At 34.9% G+C, this 24,974-nt stretch overlaps 1 protein-coding gene across 2 annotated transcripts in view; it reads right to left on the reverse strand.

The window, feature by feature from the left end:
• ITSN2 (intersectin 2) overlaps positions 1-24,974 on the reverse strand; it is a 76,009-nt gene that overhangs the window by 6,576 nt on the left and 44,459 nt on the right. For both annotated transcript variants that reach the window (XM_087716719.1, XM_087716718.1), the window contains 17 exons: positions 23,575-23,711; positions 22,263-22,711; positions 21,603-21,724; positions 21,245-21,423; positions 20,594-20,735; positions 19,474-19,679; positions 18,698-18,756; positions 17,721-17,887; positions 17,329-17,371; positions 17,132-17,253; positions 16,093-16,189; positions 14,558-14,749; positions 4,725-4,846; positions 2,774-2,880; positions 1,395-1,578; positions 405-503; positions 71-238 (listed from right to left, as the gene is read on the reverse strand). In XM_087716719.1, coding sequence (XP_087572845.1) covers positions 71-238; positions 405-503; positions 1,395-1,578; positions 2,774-2,880; positions 4,725-4,846; positions 14,558-14,749; positions 16,093-16,189; positions 17,132-17,253; positions 17,329-17,371; positions 17,721-17,887; positions 18,698-18,756; positions 19,474-19,679; positions 20,594-20,735; positions 21,245-21,423; positions 21,603-21,724; positions 22,263-22,711; positions 23,575-23,711 — 2,595 coding nt within the window. The remainder of the gene's footprint in view (positions 1-70; positions 239-404; positions 504-1,394; positions 1,579-2,773; positions 2,881-4,724; positions 4,847-14,557; positions 14,750-16,092; positions 16,190-17,131; positions 17,254-17,328; positions 17,372-17,720; positions 17,888-18,697; positions 18,757-19,473; positions 19,680-20,593; positions 20,736-21,244; positions 21,424-21,602; positions 21,725-22,262; positions 22,712-23,574; positions 23,712-24,974) is intronic.

The raw sequence follows: 24,974 nt of genomic DNA on the forward strand, positions 1-24,974 counted from the left end.
TCTTCCATGTCATAGGATCTATGCAATAGCACATTTGAGTTGGATCTCTTGACCACTAAGGCCCAGTTACCTCAACAAGTCCTTCGCACTGGACATGGGACTGTATCCATTCAAGTCTGTCTGAATTCTCCTTCTCACGCACCCCCTCATTCACCTGGGAACACAATTCTTCAGCACGCTCGAGAGCCTGCTTCAGATTATTGTGATCAGGGTGACTTTCAGGGGTATTCTCCAGAATCTGGTTGCAGAAAAAGACAAATTAACTCATGGCTTAAGTAAAAGGCAATATTGAGGGGAAAAAACCCATTGCTACATTTTCATAAATGTATTTGCTATGCTGTATTCACTCTTCCACATCAGGTAAGTTATTCAGAGATTCAGAAAAAGACCAACTGGGTACTCACGCTCTTGATGAGCAGAGGGTAGCGAGTGATTCTCTGCATTGGTTTCAAGAGGAAGCTGGACAGGGGCATGCCTTTACAGCGGGAATCTGAGGCCAATTTCTGCAAGTTTAAACAAATTTGAAACAGAAACACACATTATAGAAATATAGAACATCTCTAGCTTCTGAAAAGTTTATAAAAGTTGGTTTTCTATGTTTCATAACCAGTCACTTGTGCCTCTAATATCTTAACTTTTGAAAACTACAATACAGCTGCTTTTCAGGAAATCTGAGAACTGGGCAAAATAACAGCCTTATATTTAATATTGATATTTTTTTTTAATTTTAAATGTAGCAAAGGGCTTTCATAATTCAGAAACGACATGATTCTCTCCAATGGACATATGCATACAAAAAGATAAATAATAGGATAAGAGTCGGAGTCATGTCAACTGGTTCCTAGAATGATTAATTTACAGAAAATGGACAGAATAAAACTAACCTAACTGAATATGTCTCAGTTAATTTAATATTTCCTTCAATGTGCTAAATATTTTTATAAAGGAAATCTAGGAAGAAGGAAGGCAGATTCATTGATCTAAATCATGGCATCATCTCAGCACCACCCATAGGTTATTTGTATATGTCAAACCTGCAACACGGCAGGTACAACATTGCAATCAATGCCCTGCCCTTTTTGTACATGCATCAACATGTACTTACACATTTTGCCCTTCCCCTAATCATTATGCAACATCCTTGTTAAACTGCTAACAGCTCTACATTTTTACAGTGGAAAAAATGGCTTGAGTCAAATTAATGGACATCAGAGTAATTAAATTATAACCCTACAGCAAGTTATACATGCTGTTACAACGTTCAGTAGGGGTACCTTTGCTTTTTGGAGAGGGAGTCAAGGCTTTCTATTCTTCAAGTAGAAAAAGTTACTGTTACACTTGCACATGCAACCCAAAGGGAAAGGAAAGATAGTGAAGAGTAAATAACAGCCTACTTTCAAAAATTCTTTGAACTCTGGTTCTTCATCTGTTTTTTGCAGTAACAAGGCAGCTCCATTAAGCTGGCAGCTGCAGAATCGAATATAGGCTTGCATATGAGATAACTGAGCAGCTAAGATGTCACCAATCATCTGTACTGGCATCTTTTCCCCCACAGTCTTCTTACGCACCCGAAGGGCTCTGGAAAAAAAAAATCATGGGAAAACAGATTGACTCTAGAAATTCCAGAAAGATGAAGCTACAGAAGGCCTTGTAAACAAGGCTTTCTGTTTCACAGGACACTGGGAAATAAGAGAGATGTGGATCGGACAAGCATACCGAATAGGTAAAATGCAGTTTCTCCGAACTTGCCAACTTGGAATTTGAATCCTTTGCAAAATGGCTGTCTTGGTAGGTTTGACAATACACAAAGCTTTTAATTAGGAAGAAGGAACACTAACAAGCTTTCCAACACTTCCTGAAGCCTTCTAGGGCAATACTAATCAATCAATCAATCAATCAATCAATCAATCTCATCACCCAGTCAATCTTATTTACAAGGCCTAGAAGCAAGTTATAAATATAAACTTAGCATTAGATGTCAACCATCCCAGCTTATCTCAATGTCCAAACAAAACATTGGATTATAGTCTACTATCATTTTTATGCTAAAGGAGGTATCTATGAGCATCCTGGAATTCCCAGTGCCTCACTAAGTGCACAGGCTGTAATTTATCCTACACATAATAAGCATCTATTCCTAGTTTAGAACCTCTCAAATAATGGAAAGGAGTGAATAGAGGCAATCAAAAGGAAGGTCCAGTAAGAGGAACCTTGGAAGTGCAATCAAATGAGAAGGTGAACGCCAAACTAGGATTTTTTCCCTTTAAACTCTTATCAAATCAGGTAATAGATGGCAGAAAAGACAATGGAATAACCTTAAGGAAGAAAGCAGGGACACATTCTCTTTATATTTTGGAGAAAATTTAAAAACTGAGGTAAGAACAGTGGTGGGTTGCAGGAGGTACGCCCCAGTACGGGTGTACTGAATCCTGCCCAGAGCACCGGGTACCGTTCCGGCATGGTGTCATGAGTGCCCACCCGCCCTACATACCATGTTTTAAAGCTGTCGGCGCATCTGCGCATGCACATAGCACATACAGCACCTGCATGATGCTCAGCTGAGCAGCTGGAGCGGGTGACGCCGGAGTCATTCCAACCATATCGGTTGGAACGGAATCCGGAACCCACCACTGGGTAAGAGGTACTAATAGGTAACTTGTGTCTCCATTCAACAATATTGGGGTGGGTTGGGATGTAACTTAATGATATGATTGCTGTTTTGGATTGAGGCACTTAGCAGGACAAAAATTAACAAAACAGTAGCAGCACTTACTTCAATAACTTCGTATTACACAATATGAGCTCTTTCCAGTTGACAAAGATTAATCCCATTTCGGCTTCCGAGAGACAGCCTGCTTCAGCCATTTGTTTCTGGAAAATCTACAGAGAAGAAGAACAGTATTAGTGATAGTTATGACTCAAATCACAATTGACTCAATAAGTAATAATTTATGAAATATTTTATTCTTTCTGTTGCACTCAAGCTGTTTGTCTGATAATTTTTTCCCCAAAATATTTGAAATTGTTGAATTAGAGTAATCAGATGTAAAGAGGACTGTCATCTTACTCTTCAGTTTATCAATTTTGAGAAAAACACAACTGTAGATTCTTTCTCTCCTGTAATACTGTAACAGGAGGTACTAAACCCCTTTCCGGAAATTCTGGAATTCCATTTTCTATTTCACCTGATGAAAAAAACTGGTTCTTTCAAATCTGTATATTTTTCCTGTGGGAGATGAACTTATTTTAGCCATATGTTTTAGCAATCAGACCTATAATATATGCAAGCAAATAAAATACATTACATTAATTTTCTGCAAGTAAGGTATATAAATTTGATTCTCCTTCCATTTAAATTCCCTTACTTGCATATCTATCATTATATCTAATTTTGCATTTATATAATTATAAGTCTTTAACTTATTCATTATTTCTGAGTCATATTTCAGCAATAATCTATAGAAAAGACCCAGTATTGCTCCAAATTTCATATTGTAAAGCTTTCAAATTCAATCAAATCTCAATCAAGTATTCCTTTTGTTTCAGCAGTTCTAATACAATACTATTCATTTGCAATATTAAAATCAATGTGGAAGATGATGTCATTACAAAAATAAAAGTATTAGGAGATTGTATTATTAATAAAATCTTTAGTTATATGAATAATTTATCTGTGATTTCTTTCTGCTTTCCTTTTTAAAAAAATAAACAAAGTAAGAGATAATAAATCTGGACTAATTCTTTTTATTTATTTATTTATTTATCCCAAACACATTGTAGGCTGCTTTTTATTATTTCTTATAAGCTGCTTGTTTCTATTTTAATCAATTCAGAGATATTTATGCATACCATCTATAAGTCCAGCTTCCTCCATAAAGATGTCCAGTCCATAACAAGTTAAAGTTCAGTCTGTAATCTTCCTCAGCCAACTATCTTGATAATAAAATTAAAGTCTGGAGTTGCCAGTTGTCCTTTCATTTCCTATATAATGCTGAGTTTAATCCTTGGCTTCTTTTTAAGACCCATATACCATTTGGTAGTTGTTTATGACAGTCATTTAATGTCTTGTTTTCAATATTTATTTAAACAATTCCAAAGATTTCAAGGGTGACATCATATGATAACTAAAACAATCACACTTTGGACAAGAAATAATTCTCTCTGGAGTCCTTGGTGCTCTCTGATTTGGCATTTGCTTGAGATGTTTCATTACCAGACTAAGTAACATCATCAAGGCTAGAGAATGTGGGTTTGCTTCCTGTCAATATATAGTTTGCCCTGCCAGTGAGGGGGGCTTTCTTCTTGATAGTTCCTTGTTTAGACTATTGCTTTCTGCTATGTCTGGTGTTATTCCCTGCTCATCTGGGTGTTGGCTCCTGAAGAGGATGCATTATGGTCTTTGTTTTCTCTTCTTATCTTTTTTATTGTCTCTTTCGAATAGTGTGTCAATGTGGTTTGTATCTATGTATTTATTGATGGCTTATTTGTCTGAAAGCCAAACAAAATATTACACTGCATATTCAAAAGATTAATGTGTATTTTTACTGTACAAAATATGGAAACCCTCATGGCTGATGATTCTTACAATACTGTATTGAATGATGAAGTATGCATGCTGTTTTATTTATACTGTGTGGTCATTTCTCACAAGAACTTCCAATTTAATTAAAAGCAATGAAAACATTGTTATACAGTAACAACTTTTCCTTCCAGGCAGATCTTACCTCTAAGACAAGTTGAAGGTCATCCATATATTTTTCTTCTGTCTGGATCAACTCATGTATATAACCCTGCTTCTTCCTTTCTGTGGGTTGCATTGTGTCAAGGCTCTGGAGATCAGCACACCCTGTAAAATCAAGCATTCTTAATCATTTTTAGCTTATTTGTTCAATGCCAAATAGGTAATGAAAATTCTCTGTGCCTCTTTTAATGAATAAAAAAACCCCAAATGACTCTGAAATAGGTGTATAGCACACACACACACACACACACACACACACACACACACACTTTCTGATGTCTGCATAGTTCTCATCAAGGGTATAATTTCTAGTTCTCATAATTAGAAGTTTTGAGTTTTGCTAAATTTATTTTATTGTCTGCTTCTGAGCTGTTTCTGTTACATCACAATTTTATATTTGTAATATATTCTGCTCTATCCAACTTTACGACTTACAAACTGGGCACAAGTGGTGAACTCTCACTTCCCTTGGCCTGCAAAAGGTTTATCCCCCCCCCCCTCCCAAGTTTCTTTCAACTAAGTAAAAGAGCAATTGGAAATCTAACAATAAGAAAGAAGCACCATTATATATATAACAAAGCCTAGGTAGTTTCAGTCCAGGGATTTGGAAGTGTCTATCTACCTCAAACCAAATAAAATGTAAAAGCTGAATAGAAAATGTTCAGTGGATAAGGGAGCGCGTGGGGAAAAATGTATTGATTTAGATTCTGAAATGTAGGCATTTTGTGGCATGCCCAATATGGCAAGTATTTTGGTAAGATAAACTCTTCCTTTTATAAAAGTACGGTAATCCCAATATATTCTCAAAACGCCAAATATGTAGTTTTTATCTTCTTTTACTAGTACATTAAAAGTATTCATAGATGTTATCCATGAATAATGCAGATAATTATTTACTAAGAAAACCATTTACCAATACTGATGTGTGTGTCAACTGTCCTTATTGTCCTGCCAACTGGTGAAAAAAATATGATCATTCTTATATATGCCCTAAACTGAGAAGTACAATAAAGTTGGCAAGAGCACAGAAATGACTGGTTAGCATGTTATACAGAAAATATTCAAAATAACTCCAAACACTTTACGCCATAAAAAATAAATTATATAAAGCAAAAAGATTATACTGATAGACAGTTTTATATGAAGTTGCTCTCAGTCCTCCTCTTTTTGTAAACCATTTTCATTTATAAACCAGTTACTGTAAATCATGAACAGTTGTCAGTAGAAATATTTTCTGAGAACGCATATGAATTTATCAGTATTCTTTTTATTGCTCTCCTAGGGAATAAATTAATCCTTGGAGAAAATAAATCCAAATTATAAAGCCCCCCCCTCCCCGACTCCTCATGAGGTTTAAGTTTCCATGAACATTTTGACTGGCAGTTTAAGAACAGACTTCAGTATGCTACTCAAATATAATACAAACTCAATTGGCTTTTGATAATTTTAATCCTAAATACTGCTGTTATTCTACTGCTGTGAATTATTGTAGCCCCAACACATAGAAGAAATGAAAACTGTATGTGGAAAAGCATATTTAAATAATGTATCTGAAGCAGTATAAATTGTACATTTGAAAAATCCAAACTCACTTAACCAATTTTTCACTAGCAACATAAATTCTGGGCTCAATTGTGGTCATAAGTTGAGGAAAATACACACGCACACATGTGTGTGTGTGTGTGTGTGTGTGTGTATCTGTGTGTGATTAAAAATACCAGCTTACATGATTCTCCTCCACTTTTAGATTCACAACAAAGCTATGGGAAATTCAAGTGAGTTAGGGTCACAGTGAGCTTCATGGTAAAGTGTGAATTCAAACCTACCCATTCTAAATCAAGGTCAAAATGTAATGCTAATTTCTCTGAGCAATATAAAGACTGAGATGATTTCCTAAGCTTTATTTTTTTTCTCAAAATAAGCATAAGGACCTTTAAAATTGGTATTTCTTTAATCATGGAATTCTACAACAGTCAGCATCATTAGCCACAGCATTAGACTCTCTGATTGAGAATTATGGAATACCACTATCAATTCAAGTGACTAAAGAAATCTCTTTGTGAATTAGTAAATGGGCACTGTCTCCCTAATAACATGATTAGTTGAAAAAGTAGCACTTAGAAGGGAGAAATAAAACAATTTAAGAAGGAAACTGACAATCTATAGCACCTGCTAGGAAAGCAAAGATCAGCAATGCATACCGTGTTAAAAGAGTTGGCTTTGCAATTATATGTTTGTATTATAAATTTAAAACTAGTCTTGATCTTGTTTAGAAATCAATTTTTACAAGTTTGATCCCAGTTTAATAGTAATAACTTTCTTCTTACATTCTGGGAATTCTTTTGATGAAAATTGGAAAGCTGTGTTGAATGAACAGGTTTAAATTGATATTAGAAATGAAACTTCTCCTCTACCACACACCAACAATTGATTAAAGTACGCTCTAGCTATATGGTCATCTTCCAGGAGATTTTAGTGATTGGTTGGTTATATAATGAAGGTACAACACAAATGAATAATTTACGAAAATGTATCATCAAACTTGAGAATGGTTAACTGTGATAAAAAGAAATCACACATCAATAAGGATATTCTCTGTGTGTCTCTTTAATAAAATATTTTTGCATAGTTATTTCCAGTGTTCAAAAAACAATGCTCATGCACAGCACAGGCTGTGTTTGTATAGCAAAACACTGATCATTATTCCACTGCTTTAATACTAGAAAGCCTCAAAATACAAATATCAAAACAGCACACAGCACAGTGATATTTAGGAAACAAACATAATTAATGACAAGAAAGCAGCATTTTGCGGTAGCAGCCCAAAACACCACTACAGCTGGAAGTCTGTCATCACTGATTGACCTTAATAGAAAAATAATACAAGTCTTAGGACATATTTTAGCAAATACTGGTTTGTGCGTTTCTGGCAAATCACACTGGGTAGTACAATTCATTTGTAAAAATAAAAACCAAGAATAACAAGAATTTACATTCTTTTTGCAAACAGAAAAATAGCATTGTCACAGCTATTTCATACTCCATTCAAAATGTCAAGAAATCACAAGCTTTTCTCTAAAAACGTTAAGAAAGCTGAATATTAATTTTCAAGTTAAGAAATCCCTCATTCCTATTTGGAGAACATTAGTTCCATTTCCGGAATGGGGACAAATAACCTGTTGTAACAAATTGCCTCATATGCTATAATACTGTTATCTATTTTTGATCATATTAAAAAAAACCTTAGCTATCCAAATGAAAAAAGTAAAGCTATTCATATCTAAAGCTAAAGAACGTAATTTATACAGCCATCTCTGAATGCTTAAAAACATGGACTCAACTATCATAACAGTCTCCATTTTAGTTTGAAAATCCATGTGACAAAGAAAACTATTTTGCAACTTTTGTAAATTGGGATGTTGAAATTAGGAGAAGAAAATTTCCCCTAATTTATGTGAATTTTGTTTTGGGTAAGTTTCTCAGAATCCTAATTTGGACCCATATTCAAATAATTTGTTGCATAATATATTTTTTTAAACTACTTTGAAATTTTAGCAGGTATAACTCACTATAACGATACACACATTTTATTCATGTTTCTGAATCATTATTTAGTTATGCCATGATTTGCTTGGGCCTAGCTTTCTTAAAATATTAATAGAAATAAAATTATAAATACAGAAATGAATTCTCAGTGAAATAGAATACTGATAATAAATAATAGCAAAATACCTAGTAGCAAAAGCCTAAGCATATGAAACATTCTTATTAATGTCAATTAATAGTTTGTACCTCTTTTGAGCTATATTGTACCACTTGCATTAAATATATGTTTTATCTCTGAAGATTCTTAATTTATAGACTGACTTATAGACTTTTAAACTCACTCTACTGGTACTGTAACCATTGTTCATTCTAACAGTAACAATTAGTGCTAAATTAAGTCCAACAAATCAAAGCCAACACCCTTTACTCTTTTACTAGGAAATCAACCCAGACTTTACTTAAACTCTAAAATATGGCTATATTCATTTCTGCAACCCATAAGCCAAGGATGAACAACCTGCAGTCCCAAGTACCTTGAGATTATAGGTAGTCCTCCTCACCACAGTTTATTTAGTGACCATTCAAAGTTACAACAGCAGTGAAAAAGTGACTTATGACCATTTTTCATGCTTACAACTGTTGCAGCATACCCACGGTCACCTGATCAAATTTCAGATGTTTGGCAACTGACTCATATTTATGACAGACGCAGTGCCCCAGGGTCATGTGATCACTTTTGTGACTTTCTGACAAGCCAAGTCACTGGGGAAGCCAAATTCACTTAACAACTGTTACTAACTTAAAAATTGCTGTGATTCACTTAACAACTCTGGCAAAAAAGGTCATAAAATGGGGCAAAACTCAACCAACAACCGTCTCACTTAGCAAAAGAAATTTTAAGTCCAATTGTGGTTGGAAGTGGAGGACTACCTATATCCATCTGAAATTTAATGGCAAAATACTTGATGTTCAGCAGCACAGTTTCTAGTCCCTCTCTCCCTCCCATAAGCTCAGAAAGCAAAATGCTTCCATTTCTGCCATTAAAACTCAGGCTTCAGAAACAGCCTGAAATTGTACCAAGTTTAGCTTTAAATTAAAAACTTTTTAAAGGTAGAAATGAGCAATAAGCCCCTCGGAGGCTTTCTGCTCATAGTCTTATTCTTAAAAACCCATGTAACTAATCAATCAACAACCAAAACTACAGAAATTATCAATTCCTGTATTTATTGGCAGAGAGGTCCAGCCTAGAAGCAAGGAGGCTTTTTCTGACAGAATAATTAAACAATGGAATAATTTGCCTTGTGGGGTTGTGGATTTTCTATCATTTGAGGTTTTCAGAAATCGACTGGACAACTATTTGATCAATAGGGTACAACCATTTGAGCAGGGGAGACCTCCGAGGTCTCTTCCAGGCATGTTACTCCATGTTCTATAATCTTGGGAGTCCTTACACAGCATAAACCTGAGGTCTACCAGGAGAATGATATACTTCTTTTTGTTGCTTTTGTTGCTGTTTTGGTAAACCCAAAGAGATGGATAAGGACTCATCTTCCCATTATAAATGGCTGGTGAACTATAGCTTGGCAAGAATTAATTAATAGAAATTAATATTTGGTTTTAATTTGAGATTTAGTTGCTACATCTCCTGTAAGATATCTTCTAGTTGACAGCTGCTAAACTACAATTGTGCTTTGCAAGAAAAGACCATCATGTGCCTTGATTAACATATTAGGTCAAATGATAAATATTAGCATGGGAGAATCATCAACTTAAGATTGAGCTATTTGCAGATCTGCTATTGTTAATAATAATAATATACAGATAAGATAAATATGTATTTATAACTTGATTTAGGCACCTGTTATATTTGGCATGAAAGACCCCCCTCCTACAATCCATTATTTCGTACTATACTATACTTTACTAATAAAGGCATCAGTGATTTGATAAGCCTGTTATATTCATTTAAATAGCGATTCTGAACACATTTATCAGAGACGAAGCACCATTGAACACAATAGCTTATTTTGGACTAAATATGCACAGGCTGCACTGTGAGGCAATGGTGCTAAAATAAATCACTCATTAAAGAATTTTAGGATTACACCCTTAGAATATTGAAAAAAATGGATATGCACTCCAAATTAAATATCTAATATTGTACAGAAGAAATAGGAAACTTCTTTCAATCTAAAGACTGAATTAATTTTCATACTGGTGTCTGTAAACCAACCGGGTGGGGGTTGGGTCACTCCAGAGAGCCTCAAATCCCACCTAACATTTGCTCACATGCAAACACACCTCCTGAAAACAGAGCAACTAACTCCAACTGCAACACAGCACAACTATCCAAGGTGTCTAGCACAGTTTAGCAGGCAGGACAAGGCTACCTTTACAAATGGATATGGGCTACATCAGGGATGAAAAAAAGCTTGATTGTCTGGTCAAAAAGGCACCATGAAGCGAGATGATAATGGTGAATGTATGCAAATGTTAATGAGAAAGGGAAAAAAAATAACCAAAAAGTTTGGTTAATAGTAAACAATTATTAACTAAGAAATTCCCAGAAAACAATGCAGTAGTAAAAAAAAAAAACAGTGGTGTGTTTTTGTATTTTTTCTTGAAAATAAAACTAAAACATATATTTAATTTGCATTTTAAATCCAAATAATTGGAGGGTGAGCCAAAAATGTCAGCCTTGCCCACTACATTATGACTGGTATTATCCTGTCATAATATAGTGTTCTTTTGAGGATTTTTTTTCTAAGCCTAGGCACAAAAAACTGGAATGCAATAACATGCTATTTCTAAAGATCTTAAGGTATCTAGCCTCAAAAGGCTTCTTTTGATTTTGAAAAACCTACAATGCCATGTCCTGCTCCTCTCTCGCAACAAGCTCCTTTTCCTCACAACCAGGATCTGAAATGCTCTTGGAAGGCTGATAATGCCAGCAGCATTCAGGTACTTCCCTTAAGTCTCCCACAGTTGAAAAGGTTCTTTTTGCTGACACCACCCAAAGTATCAGGACCAATGAGAGGGAAGGGAGGGTGGACAGAAGGGGCTTCTCGGACTTTCAGCAAGGCTCTATAAGAAGTTTCTCTCAAAAACAAACTTTGTCCAGCTTTAAAAAAAATGGTTACTCTCTCCTTTAACATATCAAGAAGTGTGTAATATTTAGGGCAGAATCATTCCAACTTCTGTAGCAAAAGCCAAATTATATATTTGTTTCAGGTGAAACTAAAGAGCTTTAGTATATAACATATATAGACATAACAGTGATATAAAGTGCCTTTAAAACAACACAACAGATTTTATTCTATCTCTGCTCTGTTTTCTTACAATAGCATTGTCACTGTGTACAGGATCATACATGAAGTGCATAGTGAGAGATCAACATAGGAAACATATGATGCTAATCATGAGAACACAATTTCCCATGTGACAGTACAAATAGTAGGTCTTTGTGTGCCTAAAGTTGCATTGTGCCAAGAGATAGCTTGGACTAGCATTCTAATAATTCATTATTGGTCCTAAATAAAGAGAGTAGAGAAAACCAGATTGGAGAGTGCAGAAAGCCACACAAAGACCCACTAATCAGTTTGCATAAATAAACTGTAATTGTACATCATAGAACAAAACGTGAAGTCTTGAGTGGATTTAATACTGAAGCGAAGCAAAGAAATCGTTTCAGAGATCTGAGCAGGCTGTCCACCCTGCCGCCATGCTATAGTCAAACTTGTATAGTGGGTCTCTGAGGTGCTTTCATACTGGAAGACAACAGTGGGTCCTTGAAAAAGAAAAGAAAAAAAAATAGGGATAAATAACTATAGTAGAAAATGATGAAATGTATAAGAAGCAGTACTGTCTTAATAACCAATATTATAAAGACAGAATTAATATCCTTTTAAATATTTCTGATAATTTAAAACTATTTGGAAACAGGACACAGAATGTAAAACTACACTTATTAAAGATTTATATGCATGTGTTTGTTTGTGTGTGTGTATCTCTGTTTGTTTATAGGCTTCCAATACATGTCAGCACTCAGACCTTTGCTGCATTAAATATGCTACCAACTCTTTCCATGTTCATACCAGAATATGAAGAGAGGAGAAAAATAGGGTTACAAACTCAGTGCACCTGGAAGGGAGGGGGGAGAGCACTGAAATCTTTGCTAAAATAACTACATATTTCTAAGAAACAGGTTTTCAATTTGAAGTAACTATGATGCCAACACTGAAGTTCATACAAGCCAAATTATTAGGGTAGAATATAAGTAATTACTAACTTTGCATAATATATACAAACCAGAGACATTTTGTTTACAGCAACTTCCTTCTTGGTATATGCATAAAAAACAAACCAAAAACCCAGTATTATGATATGGGAATGACTTTTCTTATCTAGAAACTGTCCCTATGTAGACAAATGGCATGTTTGCAATTGCTCTAAAGGATAACAATCTGGTCCATCCACAAATATGAGATTGGCCTTCTAGAGGAAGATTAAAAATTCTAGAAAACCTTATCTTGCTAATATCCCAACATAAAACATTGGCGTATCCATTTACTATGGTGCAGCCCAATTTGTTAAATATGTTAAATCTAAAAGTATGAACTACATTGTTAGCTGTGTTAAAAGCTAGAAAAATCATTCTAATCATATAGGAAATAATCCAAATTCCAAATCAAGGAAATATTTCAATTAGGCCAAACCACAATCACAAAACAGAAAGCAAGCATTCATGTTTTATTGATCAAATGGTAAACAAAGCAAAAGTCAAAGGGAAGATACAAAAAGTGAATGTTGAAGCCAACACTATTCCTGCTATTCATAAGGTGAGACATAAGACTATATTTATACAAATTAGATTCTACCAGGCACTTTAATTATATTAGGCTACATATGGAATTATACTAGAACAATTCTTGATCTCCCTTAAAAAAAAGATAAAATCTGCTTCAAAACTATCTCCATCCTGTGGCAAAACACAGATCTCTTAATAATTGGAAACCAGAGTAATGAAAAGTTGGTAATCTCTGTATTAATAAGACTAATGTCAAGAAATATTAAATGACGGAGCTGCATACTCTGAATAATAAGTCAGAACTTTAACTTCAGTACAAAGATAACTCAAAATAACTTCACTTTGATTCTCTTTGGTACTAAATGGGCAGAGAGAAACTTTTACAAGTTTTCAGGATTGTTATTTTATGTTCAGTCTGGTATGGTGGTTAAGGCACCAGACTAGAAACCAGGAGACTTTATTTCCGTCTTAGGCATGAAGTCAGTCAGGTGATCCTTAGGACAGACACACTCCCTCAGTCCTAGGAAGCAGGTTAGTGCAAACATTACCAAAAACGTCATTAAGAAACCTGCAGTAAAGTTGCAGTAAACAACTTGATGACACAAAAAACCAAGCCTACAGTAATAAGGTAGCATGCCTGGAATCCTTGTAGGATCTGTTTCCCGACTTACTGTATTTTTCGGAGTATAAGACACACCAGAGTATAAGATGCACCAAGGTTTTGAAAAGGCAAACCTTTTCAGGAGGTTTCAGGAGGTAAAAAATGCTGTATTCAGTGTATAGGACTCACCCAGATTTTCAGCCTCTTTTTTGAGGGAAAAAGGTGCGTCTTATACTCCGAAAAATATGGTAGTCCATCTTAAAGATCTGACAGATCAGATCTGTGAGGTTGGAAGTTATGAAGCCTATATTAAAAAACTTCTTTGATGCTTTCTTTTTAAAAAAGGTAGGCAATAATCCAGATTTAACTCTATTGAGGAAAGTTAGACTAGGATATATTATTTTATCTATGCAGTAGACCCATTTGATTATGTTATTTATGTTGTTATTTTGAATTTATTATATTGTTTGTAGAAGTTATGAACCACTGAGAATTTTTTGACTGTACCAGACATAAATAAAATCAGTCTATTGCTCTCTTACTCAAATAGCTCACTACTCACAGGAAGAGTTCAGAATAACATAATTGGGAGCAGGTGTTAAAAAATTGATGGATATTTAATTGAACTTTCCAAACAATTTCCTTAAAAACTTCTGCCATGTTTAAAAAGGCACAAGGTCCACAGCAATGTATCTCAGTGACTAAACTATTTTAGTCATTAGTTTAGCCTTGCAATTCTAAATAACTCAGCATTTTCCTATCGAAGAAATGGACATGACCATACAAATGCACACCTATATTGAATGAAGTATCTGAATTTATTCCATACCAAAGCATGAATATTTAAGCAAGTTTTACTTACACTGTTGACTTGGATCAGAGTCTACAGTCAACTTCACATAGTTTGAAGGAAAGAGGCCATAAACGCCATTGATTTCCCCTTGCCACCAATCCATATCTTCTTTGTTCATTACATTTATAAGCTGCCCCTTAGAAAAATTGAGCTCATCTTCATTGTTTGCTGAGTAGTCATACATTGCTATCACTTGACACACTAATAGAAACAAAAAATATGAGACATGTTCTTCAGGAGCACCAACAGTAACTATTTCACTACTTGCGAAAATCCCCATCCTTGCATAGAAATTTACAAAACTATTTAACTTTGTGCATGTTAAATATTTACATTTTATAATCAAAAATAGTTCTAATTCAGAAATAGCAATCTTATTCTCAATGGCCCAGTTTTGCTTCTGAGTAAAAAAGTTCCAACTTCTGTATTGCCTTACCTCAGCAAATGTGGATCTGACCATTCTGTGCTCAATTCAGAAGCTATCACGGAAGTATAGGACTATAAAAAAACCCTTAATTGCAGTAAGGTAAAGGGTGTCTTCTTTTTGAAAGTAAAGTTTTGGCAAAAAACATTTACTAATATACTTTCAATTTTCAAAAAGCAACAATTGCAGTCATAATTTGTGAAGGTAAGCTTTGCCAATTATAAATTGCTAAAATTACCTGCTTATTTATTACTGGTCTTAATAAATAGTACAAATGCTTAGGACATTTAATGTAGAAAAAATAATGCCAGTTTTTTCCCAATTAATTCTTAAAACAAATTCTTTTATTTTCCTAAATTTGATTAAATTCAGAAAGTTAATTTATTTTCCTAAATTTACTTGCTTATTTATATACTGTCTCCTCCAAAGATTCTATTATATTAATTATAACAAATTCAATAAATATATGTCCCACATTCTGATGCAAGTAATTTCAAACATGTATAAATAGAACACATACTTCCTAGTCTAATCCTGTCTTTATTTTGCTTTACTTTCATTCTCATTTTATAGATTGCCTCTCAGAATAAAGATTTGGTTTTTTTCTTCTTCATAAAGTACAAAGCCCAAAGTTTTATAAAATTCAAATAATTTGGCTACAATGCATAAACAAGTATGCATTATATGATTTTATCGTAACTCTATATATCAATGGTCTTATGTAAAATCTGAAGAGAAACCAGAAAATAAATATAAATATATACGTATATTCTCAATATATTTACATATTGAGAAGGGAAGTCTAAGAAATCAAAGAAAGAAATTAAATAAATAACTACATTGAAATGAATACCAAGAACAAAATATTACCACAAACAAAAGAATAAAAATGAAAATAATACCCATTATATGACTTGTATCTAAAACTATAAGAATTTGTAGTTTACTTAATATATCAAAATTGCGTGGGTTTCCACATGAATCTAAATCATAAACTATAGGTTACAAATTACAATGGATGAAGTCACACAGTATGTTAAGCTAAGAAAAAAAAAGCACTTTGGTTTTACCATAAGGTATGAACTCGGCCACCAATCAGAAACAAGTTTTAATTGCTCACCTGGATGAACAGCTGGCATAGTCTTTTCATTGCTGGGACCCAACAGTTTCACATGAGTAGCAGGAAACCATCCTTTTTGTCTTTTTTTCCCTCTTGCCTGAAAAACACAATTAGCAATGCAAAATCTAATGTCCTTTTACTTGCGTACTTTTACCTCTGCTCAGAGAATCAATATCTCATGTTTTCTTGTTCTGCCCCAGAGGTGGTATTCAGCCAGTTCTGACCGGTTCTGGTGAACCGGTAGTGGAAATTTTGAGTAATTCGGAGAACAGGCAAATGCCACCTCTGACTCGCCCTGCCCCCATCTATTCTCTGCCTCCTGAGTCCCAGCTGATCGGCATCCCAGCTGATCAGCTGGGTCTTCTTCTGTTGCCCTGCACAGGAGAACGGAGCTGGAAAGCAGGTTAGTGGGGTGGCGTGGGAATGGGGATTTTACAGTATCCTTGCCCTGGAGTGGGGTGGGAAGGGAATGTAGATTTTACAGTATCCTTCCCCTGCCATGCCTACCAAGCCACGCCCACCAAGCCACGCCATGCCCACAGAACCAGTAGTAAAAAATGTTGAATCCCACCATTGTTCTGCCATATGTACGAACCATCGTCTCAGATTTAATACCTTTATGTTTCATATATTTTGGGGCACATTTAAGAAAATGTGTTCTTTTTTTACTTATGGATTCATAAGGAGGAAGAGTGCTAAATTCTTCTCAACAGCAGATGATGCAAGAGGGATATAGATCTAGTTTTTAGTAGATAAGTGCTTGATGTGTCTACATGCTTATTCCTTCTTGTTTTCATTTATATTTAACTACTATATATTTCTTTTGATTTCAATAATCAACCAACCAACCAACCAACCAACCAACCAACCAACCAACCAACCAATGAGGTCTCCTTTTTTAATAGATTTTTTTCCTTCTTGAAATAAATACAGTTTTGCTCAAAATATTTCTTTTAGCAAAAAGTATTTTTACAGACATAATTTGCTCATCTATATAAGAAACATGACATACAGTCAGAGGAACCTCCTGCTCTATTACCTGTAGTTCTCCCTGCCACCATCCACTAGAATTTTTCTTCAAAATTACAATCAGCTGTCCAGGAGCAAGACTTAGCTGTTCTGTTCCTGATGCAGTGTAGGCTGTTGTAACTTGAGCAATTTCTAAAGAGAAATATGTATTAGTGTAAAATAAATGATTTTAATATATAAGAACACAAAAATATCAGTAATACTTACCAGGTTTTTTATTTAATGTTCCTGTTTTGCTAGCTGTAGAAGTCTACAAGAAAGAAGAAACAATTGGGAGCTTACGTTTAATTTCAGCTCTCCCCCTTTTTATTGCAAGTACCTATTTTTGAAGCACCACACAACCTTAGAAAATCTAAAACCAATCCTTTCTGCAACAAATTCTGCCTCCTCCCATCTTCCCTGCCTTTTATGCCCTGCCACAAGTGCCATCAGAATGGGCAATATTTATTCTCTGAGACAAAGCTTAATTCTTTAGTATTACATTTCCTTGGGCTTGTATCAGTATCCCTGTAACAGTCTTGGTTTTCATCTTGAAATCCTGCATCTCTAACTGCAAAAAAAAAAGAAACCCTAAAAACAAAACACTTTGGAAGTCTTACATCATGATCCTTTGGTTTGACATAGTTGGAAGGAAAGATTCCACTTCTATCACCAATTCTTCCAGTCCACCATTCTCCATCTTTCTGACTCACTACTATTTCTTCACCTTCAGTGAAAGTTAAATCGCCAGGCTCAGAACTTGAATAAGGATATAGTGCTATATATTCTGAAAAGGTAGAGAAAAATTCAGTCTTGTAGTAAAGCTGTATATGACTAAAGATTGTAAAATACTGATTCATATAATCCTTTCTACTTCAACATCTTTGACTAATGCTCAGGTAACATCAGGCAACAAAGGAAATTATAGATACCTTTTTTAATGACAGAAAAATTCAAAGTCAAAATGTAATACTGCAATAGCTTAATCACACACAAACTTATTCCTCTCACATTCAGACATCTTACACCATTCATTAGCAGTGTGTAGTGTCCCTTCATGTATTCAGGTCTAGCACGGCAGACAATTACAAATATGATGCTATTCACTGTGATTTGTAGTATAGCTTACTAACAGAGGGAAAGATATAAACATATCCTCATCACATACATATATACTGCACATTTTGGTATTTGCAAGTGTAGCATCACTTTCGCAAAGCAAATTTATACTTCACTTAAGTCAATGCTGGTTAGCAGATGAGAGTTTGAATGGTGTTTAGGCTAACTTCTCCAAATCCAGCATGCTGATTTCTTATCATGTGTCACAATTTAACCTGCATTTAACCATTTTAATGAAATTATTTTATTAAAGTATTCAGAGGAAAAGTACACTCTGCAGGTAAAATATATGGAGACCAGAATAAAAGGATTTTCTCTCTTTATTATTACAAATATTTATCTCAGAACATTTATAGTATTGGATAGTGTTGTAACAGGGGTGTTTGAAATACTGCAGTACTATGCATGTTCTTTATTCCTTGAGACACATACATTCATTCAAAGACTGAGAGTGCTTAAATGCAGATCTTACTCTCACCTGAAACACAAGTTGATGTGGAAGGATTCTTATTTATAACTGCATAAACAGCTTCTGATCTGCAGAAGAAATAATTAAGTTACTTATTTTTCCATATTCAATTATTCAAACTTAGAGATCCTTGAAAATAGGGGAAAGTATCAATTCATCAAATCTTACTGGATATGATGAAATAGAGTCTCATCTCTTTCTCTTCTCATACAGCCCTCCCCATCCTACCCTTGGGGTGGATTCAAAGTGAAGCATCTGTTTCACACCAGCCATACTTTGGTGTTAATATTACCATAATTCTGATTTGTTAAAATAAGCCATCACTGGAATCCATGGTTTAAAGTTGGGTGATTTCCTACAAACCCATCAGCAGAAGGCATTAATAAGAACACAAATGTAAGAAAGGAAGGGAAATGAGAATTCTAAGTTCTGTGTGAAGATGGTATTTGTTAAGGTAAAACCACTGATCTGGTAAAAGATTTTTTCCAAATATCTTTCTCGATTTCAAACTTTATTTTAAAAATTCTGAATTTATCCAAAAATTTGGGAATATAATATATGAACAGTTAAAAACAGAATAAAAATGATCTGTGCAACTGTTCTTAATTCTAAATGTAATATTCAAAGCCAGCAAAGTTTAAAGTGTTGAAAAATCATCTGTGGGGAATCAGATTGTCCATATGAATCCCTCCAAATCTCAGTAAATGTCTTCTATTCACCTTCTACACAAACCACACACATTTTGCCAATAGTTTCAGTTCAAATATTCTGACAGCCTTACTTACTCATCTCTTTGGCATTCATTTCCAGGCAAAATCTTCACATAGGATTTGGGAAACCATCCTCTTCCTTTGCCAGCTTCCCCATACCACCAATTTTCTTGCTGCTCCAGCACAGTAATTATGTCATTTTTTGAAAAATTTAAGTGATTATCTTTTTTTGCAGTCCAAGAGCAAAGTGCTTGTGCTTTTATGTTTTCTACCACTTGTCCCTGTCAAAGGTAGGTAGTATGTTAATGCCAGCCATGCGAGTTTTAAAGACACAAAATATATACTAAAATATGTTGACCTCAGAAACATACAAATGTAAAATGTAAAACAAACTTTGGAAGAAGCTAAGCATATTTGGAATATACTGCAATTGATTAGGCGTAGTCAAAGAAAATGAATAACTCTACCACGTAAATAGGAATACTTATATCTACCACCATCTTTTAAAGTGCCTATTAAAATAGATTAAAAGTGTCTTTTAAGGATAATGTAGTTTGATAATTACAAGAGCTGAAGAAGCTTCTTTAATGAGAAGCGAAATGTCTTCAAAGAAAAACAAGAAAGTCCAGTTGCCTCTTGAAAAAGCACCTTTGGGACAACAATGACCTGGATGATTGAGAATCTCCCTACACATTGGTCCATAAATACATATTTTTAAAAAAATTGTCTTGCTACAAATTCCAACTAAATTATGGAACATTTTCAATAAAATAGAACCAAGCAGGACAAGCTCTGGTAAACTACCTTGAAAATTTGTGTGGTAGACAGGGTAATCTTTCATAAACCAACAATTAGCCAATTATGCAGGTTACTACTATGTATTTCTTGCATATAATGTAATACTATATATTATATGAAAGAGAATATAGAGCACTTTAATAAATGAATGCTACAAATTAGATGGTTACAGCAATATAATATTTCATTTATTTACATATTTATGTATTTCATATGTAGGTTGTTCATTCCCAAAAACTTTGGGCCATTAACAACAGCATCATAAAGTAAAACAAGCTCCCCAATAACAAAATCAAAAATATAAAACACCAAAAGTATAAAACCAATGTGCTTTGATGTCCTTGGCATATTGATGCTCCCAACCCTGTGCCAACAGTTCCATTCTGTACCAACATACCTGTCCATGGATGGGAGAAACAGATCCTGGGGAAACAGTGCGAGTAAAGGCAGACTTTTTCTGCCATGAGCTAGTATTTAAATTTGCAAAAGATACATTTTGGTAATCTGCTTCATCTGCTGGTTTACTGGGTGAATGTACTCTGCAAGATCAAAACATATGCATAAGGGAATTACTTTCAATAAAACCCAATAGGTGAAACAGCAAACTAGCCAAAACACTTTCAAGATCTCCCAGAAAGGACATATAGGGATGCTTTATAATTCATAGCTTCTGCAATTGCTAAGGAATCCTTACTGTGCAGAAAGAGAGAAATTCTTGAAATCAACTTGGAAAACTTTTTCATGTAGATGGGTCCTCCAATTACAGCTATCATTTTAATTCAAGAAGATATTCAAGAATATCAAAACACAGTACAAATACTTTTACATTTTTAAAATGGAACAGAGATCAGCTACTCTCACACTATGTCAAATTAAAAATTTGTGATGTTGGTGTATTCACTGTGAAATAGTGTTATTGAAATATTTGTATTGTATTAATGGTTATTTTTAAATCTCAGCTGCTGATTTTCTTTGTGTGTGTGTTGTTGGGTTATTATTCTTAGCCAGCCGGTCAATAAATAAGTTGAATACATAAATTTATATTTACTCTAGAGGAACTGAAGTAGGTGGTACAGTGACTGTAGGAGGAAGTAAGGCTTTCTTGGGAGGTGAAACAAGTTTTTCATTTTCAGGTATTTTCTCTACATAATTGCATGGAAACCACCCAAAATGTCCTTGAAAACTTCCATATAACCAGCCAGGTTCTCCTTCAGTTTTCTCAGCAACCTGGAAAGGAAATGGGAAAGAAAAAATTATCAAATGTAATGTTAATATTTTTTTACTTGTTTATAAATATGTTTTAATTCTGCTACATGTCAGTTGGTGCATTTTGTAAAGAAAAAAACAAAATTATTTGGGATTAAATAAACTAACTATTTATTTAGTATTCAGAAATGATAATTTACCTCAATAATATCTCCGGAATGGAAGCTTATCTCATCTTGATTCCTGGCTTCAAATGGGTATAAAGCTCTATAATTCACGAAGCCCATTGATGTCTTAGAATCAGCAGCATTAATTGCATGGCCTGAAGAGTCAAGGAGATACTATTAATTGATTGCTAGTTCCTGATAAATGCTTTTTCAAAAGTCTATTTCTAGGAAGGTCAGGATTTCTGCAAGCCCACAACCTTATCCTCTTGTTTAAATCTTGGAAAGAGCCAAATACACAGGAATAATTACTACTGAAAAGTTGCCATCCCTTTAAACTCCTATTTCCTCACCAATCAGGAACAGCAAAAGACACTGTAGACAGCTATCAGAGGTCCTGGTAGATCTAAATGTCTGTGCATAACAAAAGACTTTCCATTAATACACAGGAACCTCCTACTGTGGTAACTACTACTGTTCCATAAAAGTCCCCTGTCCTCAGTAGAAGGTTTCAGAGCAAAGAGAAGGGGAAATCAGCAAAAAACAGCATCTGCTATCTGACCGGAGGATCCATGAGGGATTCTTTTGGGGACAGTCCTATCTCAAGAGTGGAAGCCATCTCAGGATCCTAAATGTTGTTTCAAACTACAGAATAATCCAAAGTAAACTACTCACATCTAAAAAAAGAACAGTTACCTTCATTTTTCAGGGCAGACTTAAGATTTCCCTTTGTTTGTTTAAGAACATGTATGTTTTTCTCATTTAACAGAGAAACAGATTTCTCGGAATCTTGAAAATTAAAAATATCTTTTCTTTTCTTCCCTTCTTCAAATCGTTTAAGTTTCTCCTCAGCTTCTTTTGCAATTTTCTCCTGTCGTTTTTTTTCTTCTGCCTTTTGTTTCTGCCTCTGCTGCTCAGTCTCTCTTAGAATTCCTACTTGTTTATTTTGTCTTTCCTCTTCAAATTTCTCATCTGCCAGTTTTTGTTTCTGGATTTCCCTCTCTCGTGCAATGGCCTCCTCAGCTCTTTGTTTTTCCTCATGGATCTTTTCCTGCATTCGATCATCTTTCAGACGCTTTTTTCTTTCGTCTTCTTCCTTCCTGATTGTTTCTTGCCACAAGTTCTCCTTTTCCTGTTTTGCTTTTCTTTTGAAAGATAGAAAAGAAACAAAAATAATTATTCTGATATTAGTATTAGTATTGAAAAGCAAGAATGAGTAGCAAACACCTTGATGTGAACCTTATACCAGCTTCTTTTCATTGCCTTCAGAAGGTTTTAGGTTCACCTGTATTATGCAGTCTTGGTTATAGCAATATTAAATCTGTACTATTTACTAAAATGCATGTATGTATGTATGTATGTATGTATGTATGTATGTATTTATTTATTTATTTATTTATTTATTTATTTGTCTTGTATGCCGCCCACTCCCAGAGGACTCCGGGCGGCTCACAAAAGACAAGGGAAAGGGGGGAACGAGACAAAGACAACATATTAAAAACAAAACCAACATTCACAATTTCCGTGGAGGTAGATGCTTCTCAGTTCCCCCCAGCCTGCTGGAACAGCCAGGACTTGGTGGCTTTGCGGAAGGCCGGGAGGGTAGTAAGGGTGCGGATCTCAACAGGGAGCTCATTCCAGAGGGCTGGAGCTGCAACAGAGAAGGCCCTCCCCCGGGGAGTCGCCAGCCGACATTGGCTGGCAGATGGAATCCGGAGGAGACCCAACCTGTGCGATCTAATTGGTCTGAGAGAGGTAATCGGCAGGAGGCGGTCTCTCAGGTACCCAGGTCCGATGCCATTTTACATGTATTTTGATGTAGAATGTTAGAAAAAAACTTAAACCTGATTTTAATTTTGTCACAGCAATGTAATCAGTAAAGAGTGGTAAATGCTAGCATGCATACTCTCAAAATGCAGTTTCTGTATTTATTGTTGCCTATTGATAGGAAACAAAGAATAAAATGAAGGGGCTAGAGGAAAAATTAGAAATACTTTAAACACATTACCGTGCAGTCTCATCATCTATTCTTTTTTTCAAAGCAAGTTCAGTTCTTTTTCTTTCCAGTTCTTGAATTTTTTCATGTTTGATTTTGTGGAGCTGCTCAAGTGCTTTCTGTTGTGTGCAGTAAGTTTCTCTTAGTTCCTATTAAAAAAACACAAAATTAAGAAAGCAAAAAAGCAAGCAGATTTTAGAGAAGTGATTCCATTCAATACTCTGAATCCAAATGTTCTTGCAAGTTTCCAACCAATCATATAGACCAAAGCAAAATTATTTTAGTTTATTTTTGCTTTTGAGGCCCTCCATACCATTTAAACTGCCCTTTAAAAAACATTTAAAGTCATTCTTTATGGTTTTGCAAATGTGCACAAAAACGGCTGCAGTGAACATTGTTTTCTAATCACTTATTATGTGCATACCCTACTTTACAAGTTAGATTCAATTTTCTATAATGCCGATGGCAAAAAGTTACATTTCTTCGTCACTACTACAGCCTTGTAGTGATGTCTACAGCAGGGGAAGAAGGCTTCTCAGTCTACCTGATATGATATCACAGATACCTGCCAACACTTTGAACATTGTATGATTCCATTCTAACTCCTAAACTGTGAGATGGTTTTCAATTGCTGAGGAATGAATATTTTGTTATTTCTCTACTAAATTACTTCAGAACTTTGTTTGAAAAGGGTCACAAAAATTATTCCAAATGTTAAATAACAAACAGCAAAATGAAAAGGAGAAAAACAATATAATTCAAGGTATAATTCAAAGTGTTATAATCTATACTGCCCAGGGCATGGAGCCAGGCTACCTATGGAACCGGCTTCATATTACATCAGCCCATCCCACCTGATCAGGCAGGGAAGGTATGTTGCAGTCTCCTTCCAGGTCTGGGAAAAGAGCATTCTCTGACAATACCCCCACTCTATGGAATGTTCTCTCCCCAGAGGTGAGGCAGGCCCTGATTCCCTGGTCTTCCGAAAAGGAGGTATAACATGGCTCTGCAGGCTTGCGCGGGAAGCCCAGAGGAGTAGGCAGTCATGGCATTTGTTAGTGCCCTCTTTCTGCCTTTATCAACCAATTTTCCTTAAAAATATGTATGTATGTATGTATGTATGTATGTATGTATGTATGTATGTATGTATGTATGTTTGTTTGTTTGTTTACTTTATCATCTTACTACATGTTTATTGGTACAGGAATTGGAGAATTATTATTTTTATTAAGGCCTTTCCTACATTTTTGAGAACATTAAATTGAATTAGCAGACATAGAATTGTCATTTCCTTAGAGTCCTGCGGAAAAAATCAGGTGGAACAACGGCTGATGACCTCTTTCTATCTGTCCACCATAGAAAGTGTCCTCACATATTGTATTACAGTATGGTATGCTGGTTTAACAGTTGCG

This window comes from Thamnophis sirtalis, unplaced genomic scaffold (assembly GCF_051295495.1).
Source record: "Thamnophis sirtalis isolate CommonGarterSnake01/CBP01778 unplaced genomic scaffold, rThaSir2_p1.2 scaffold_5, whole genome shotgun sequence".
Classification (NCBI taxonomy): domain Eukaryota; kingdom Metazoa; phylum Chordata; class Lepidosauria; order Squamata; family Natricidae; genus Thamnophis; species Thamnophis sirtalis.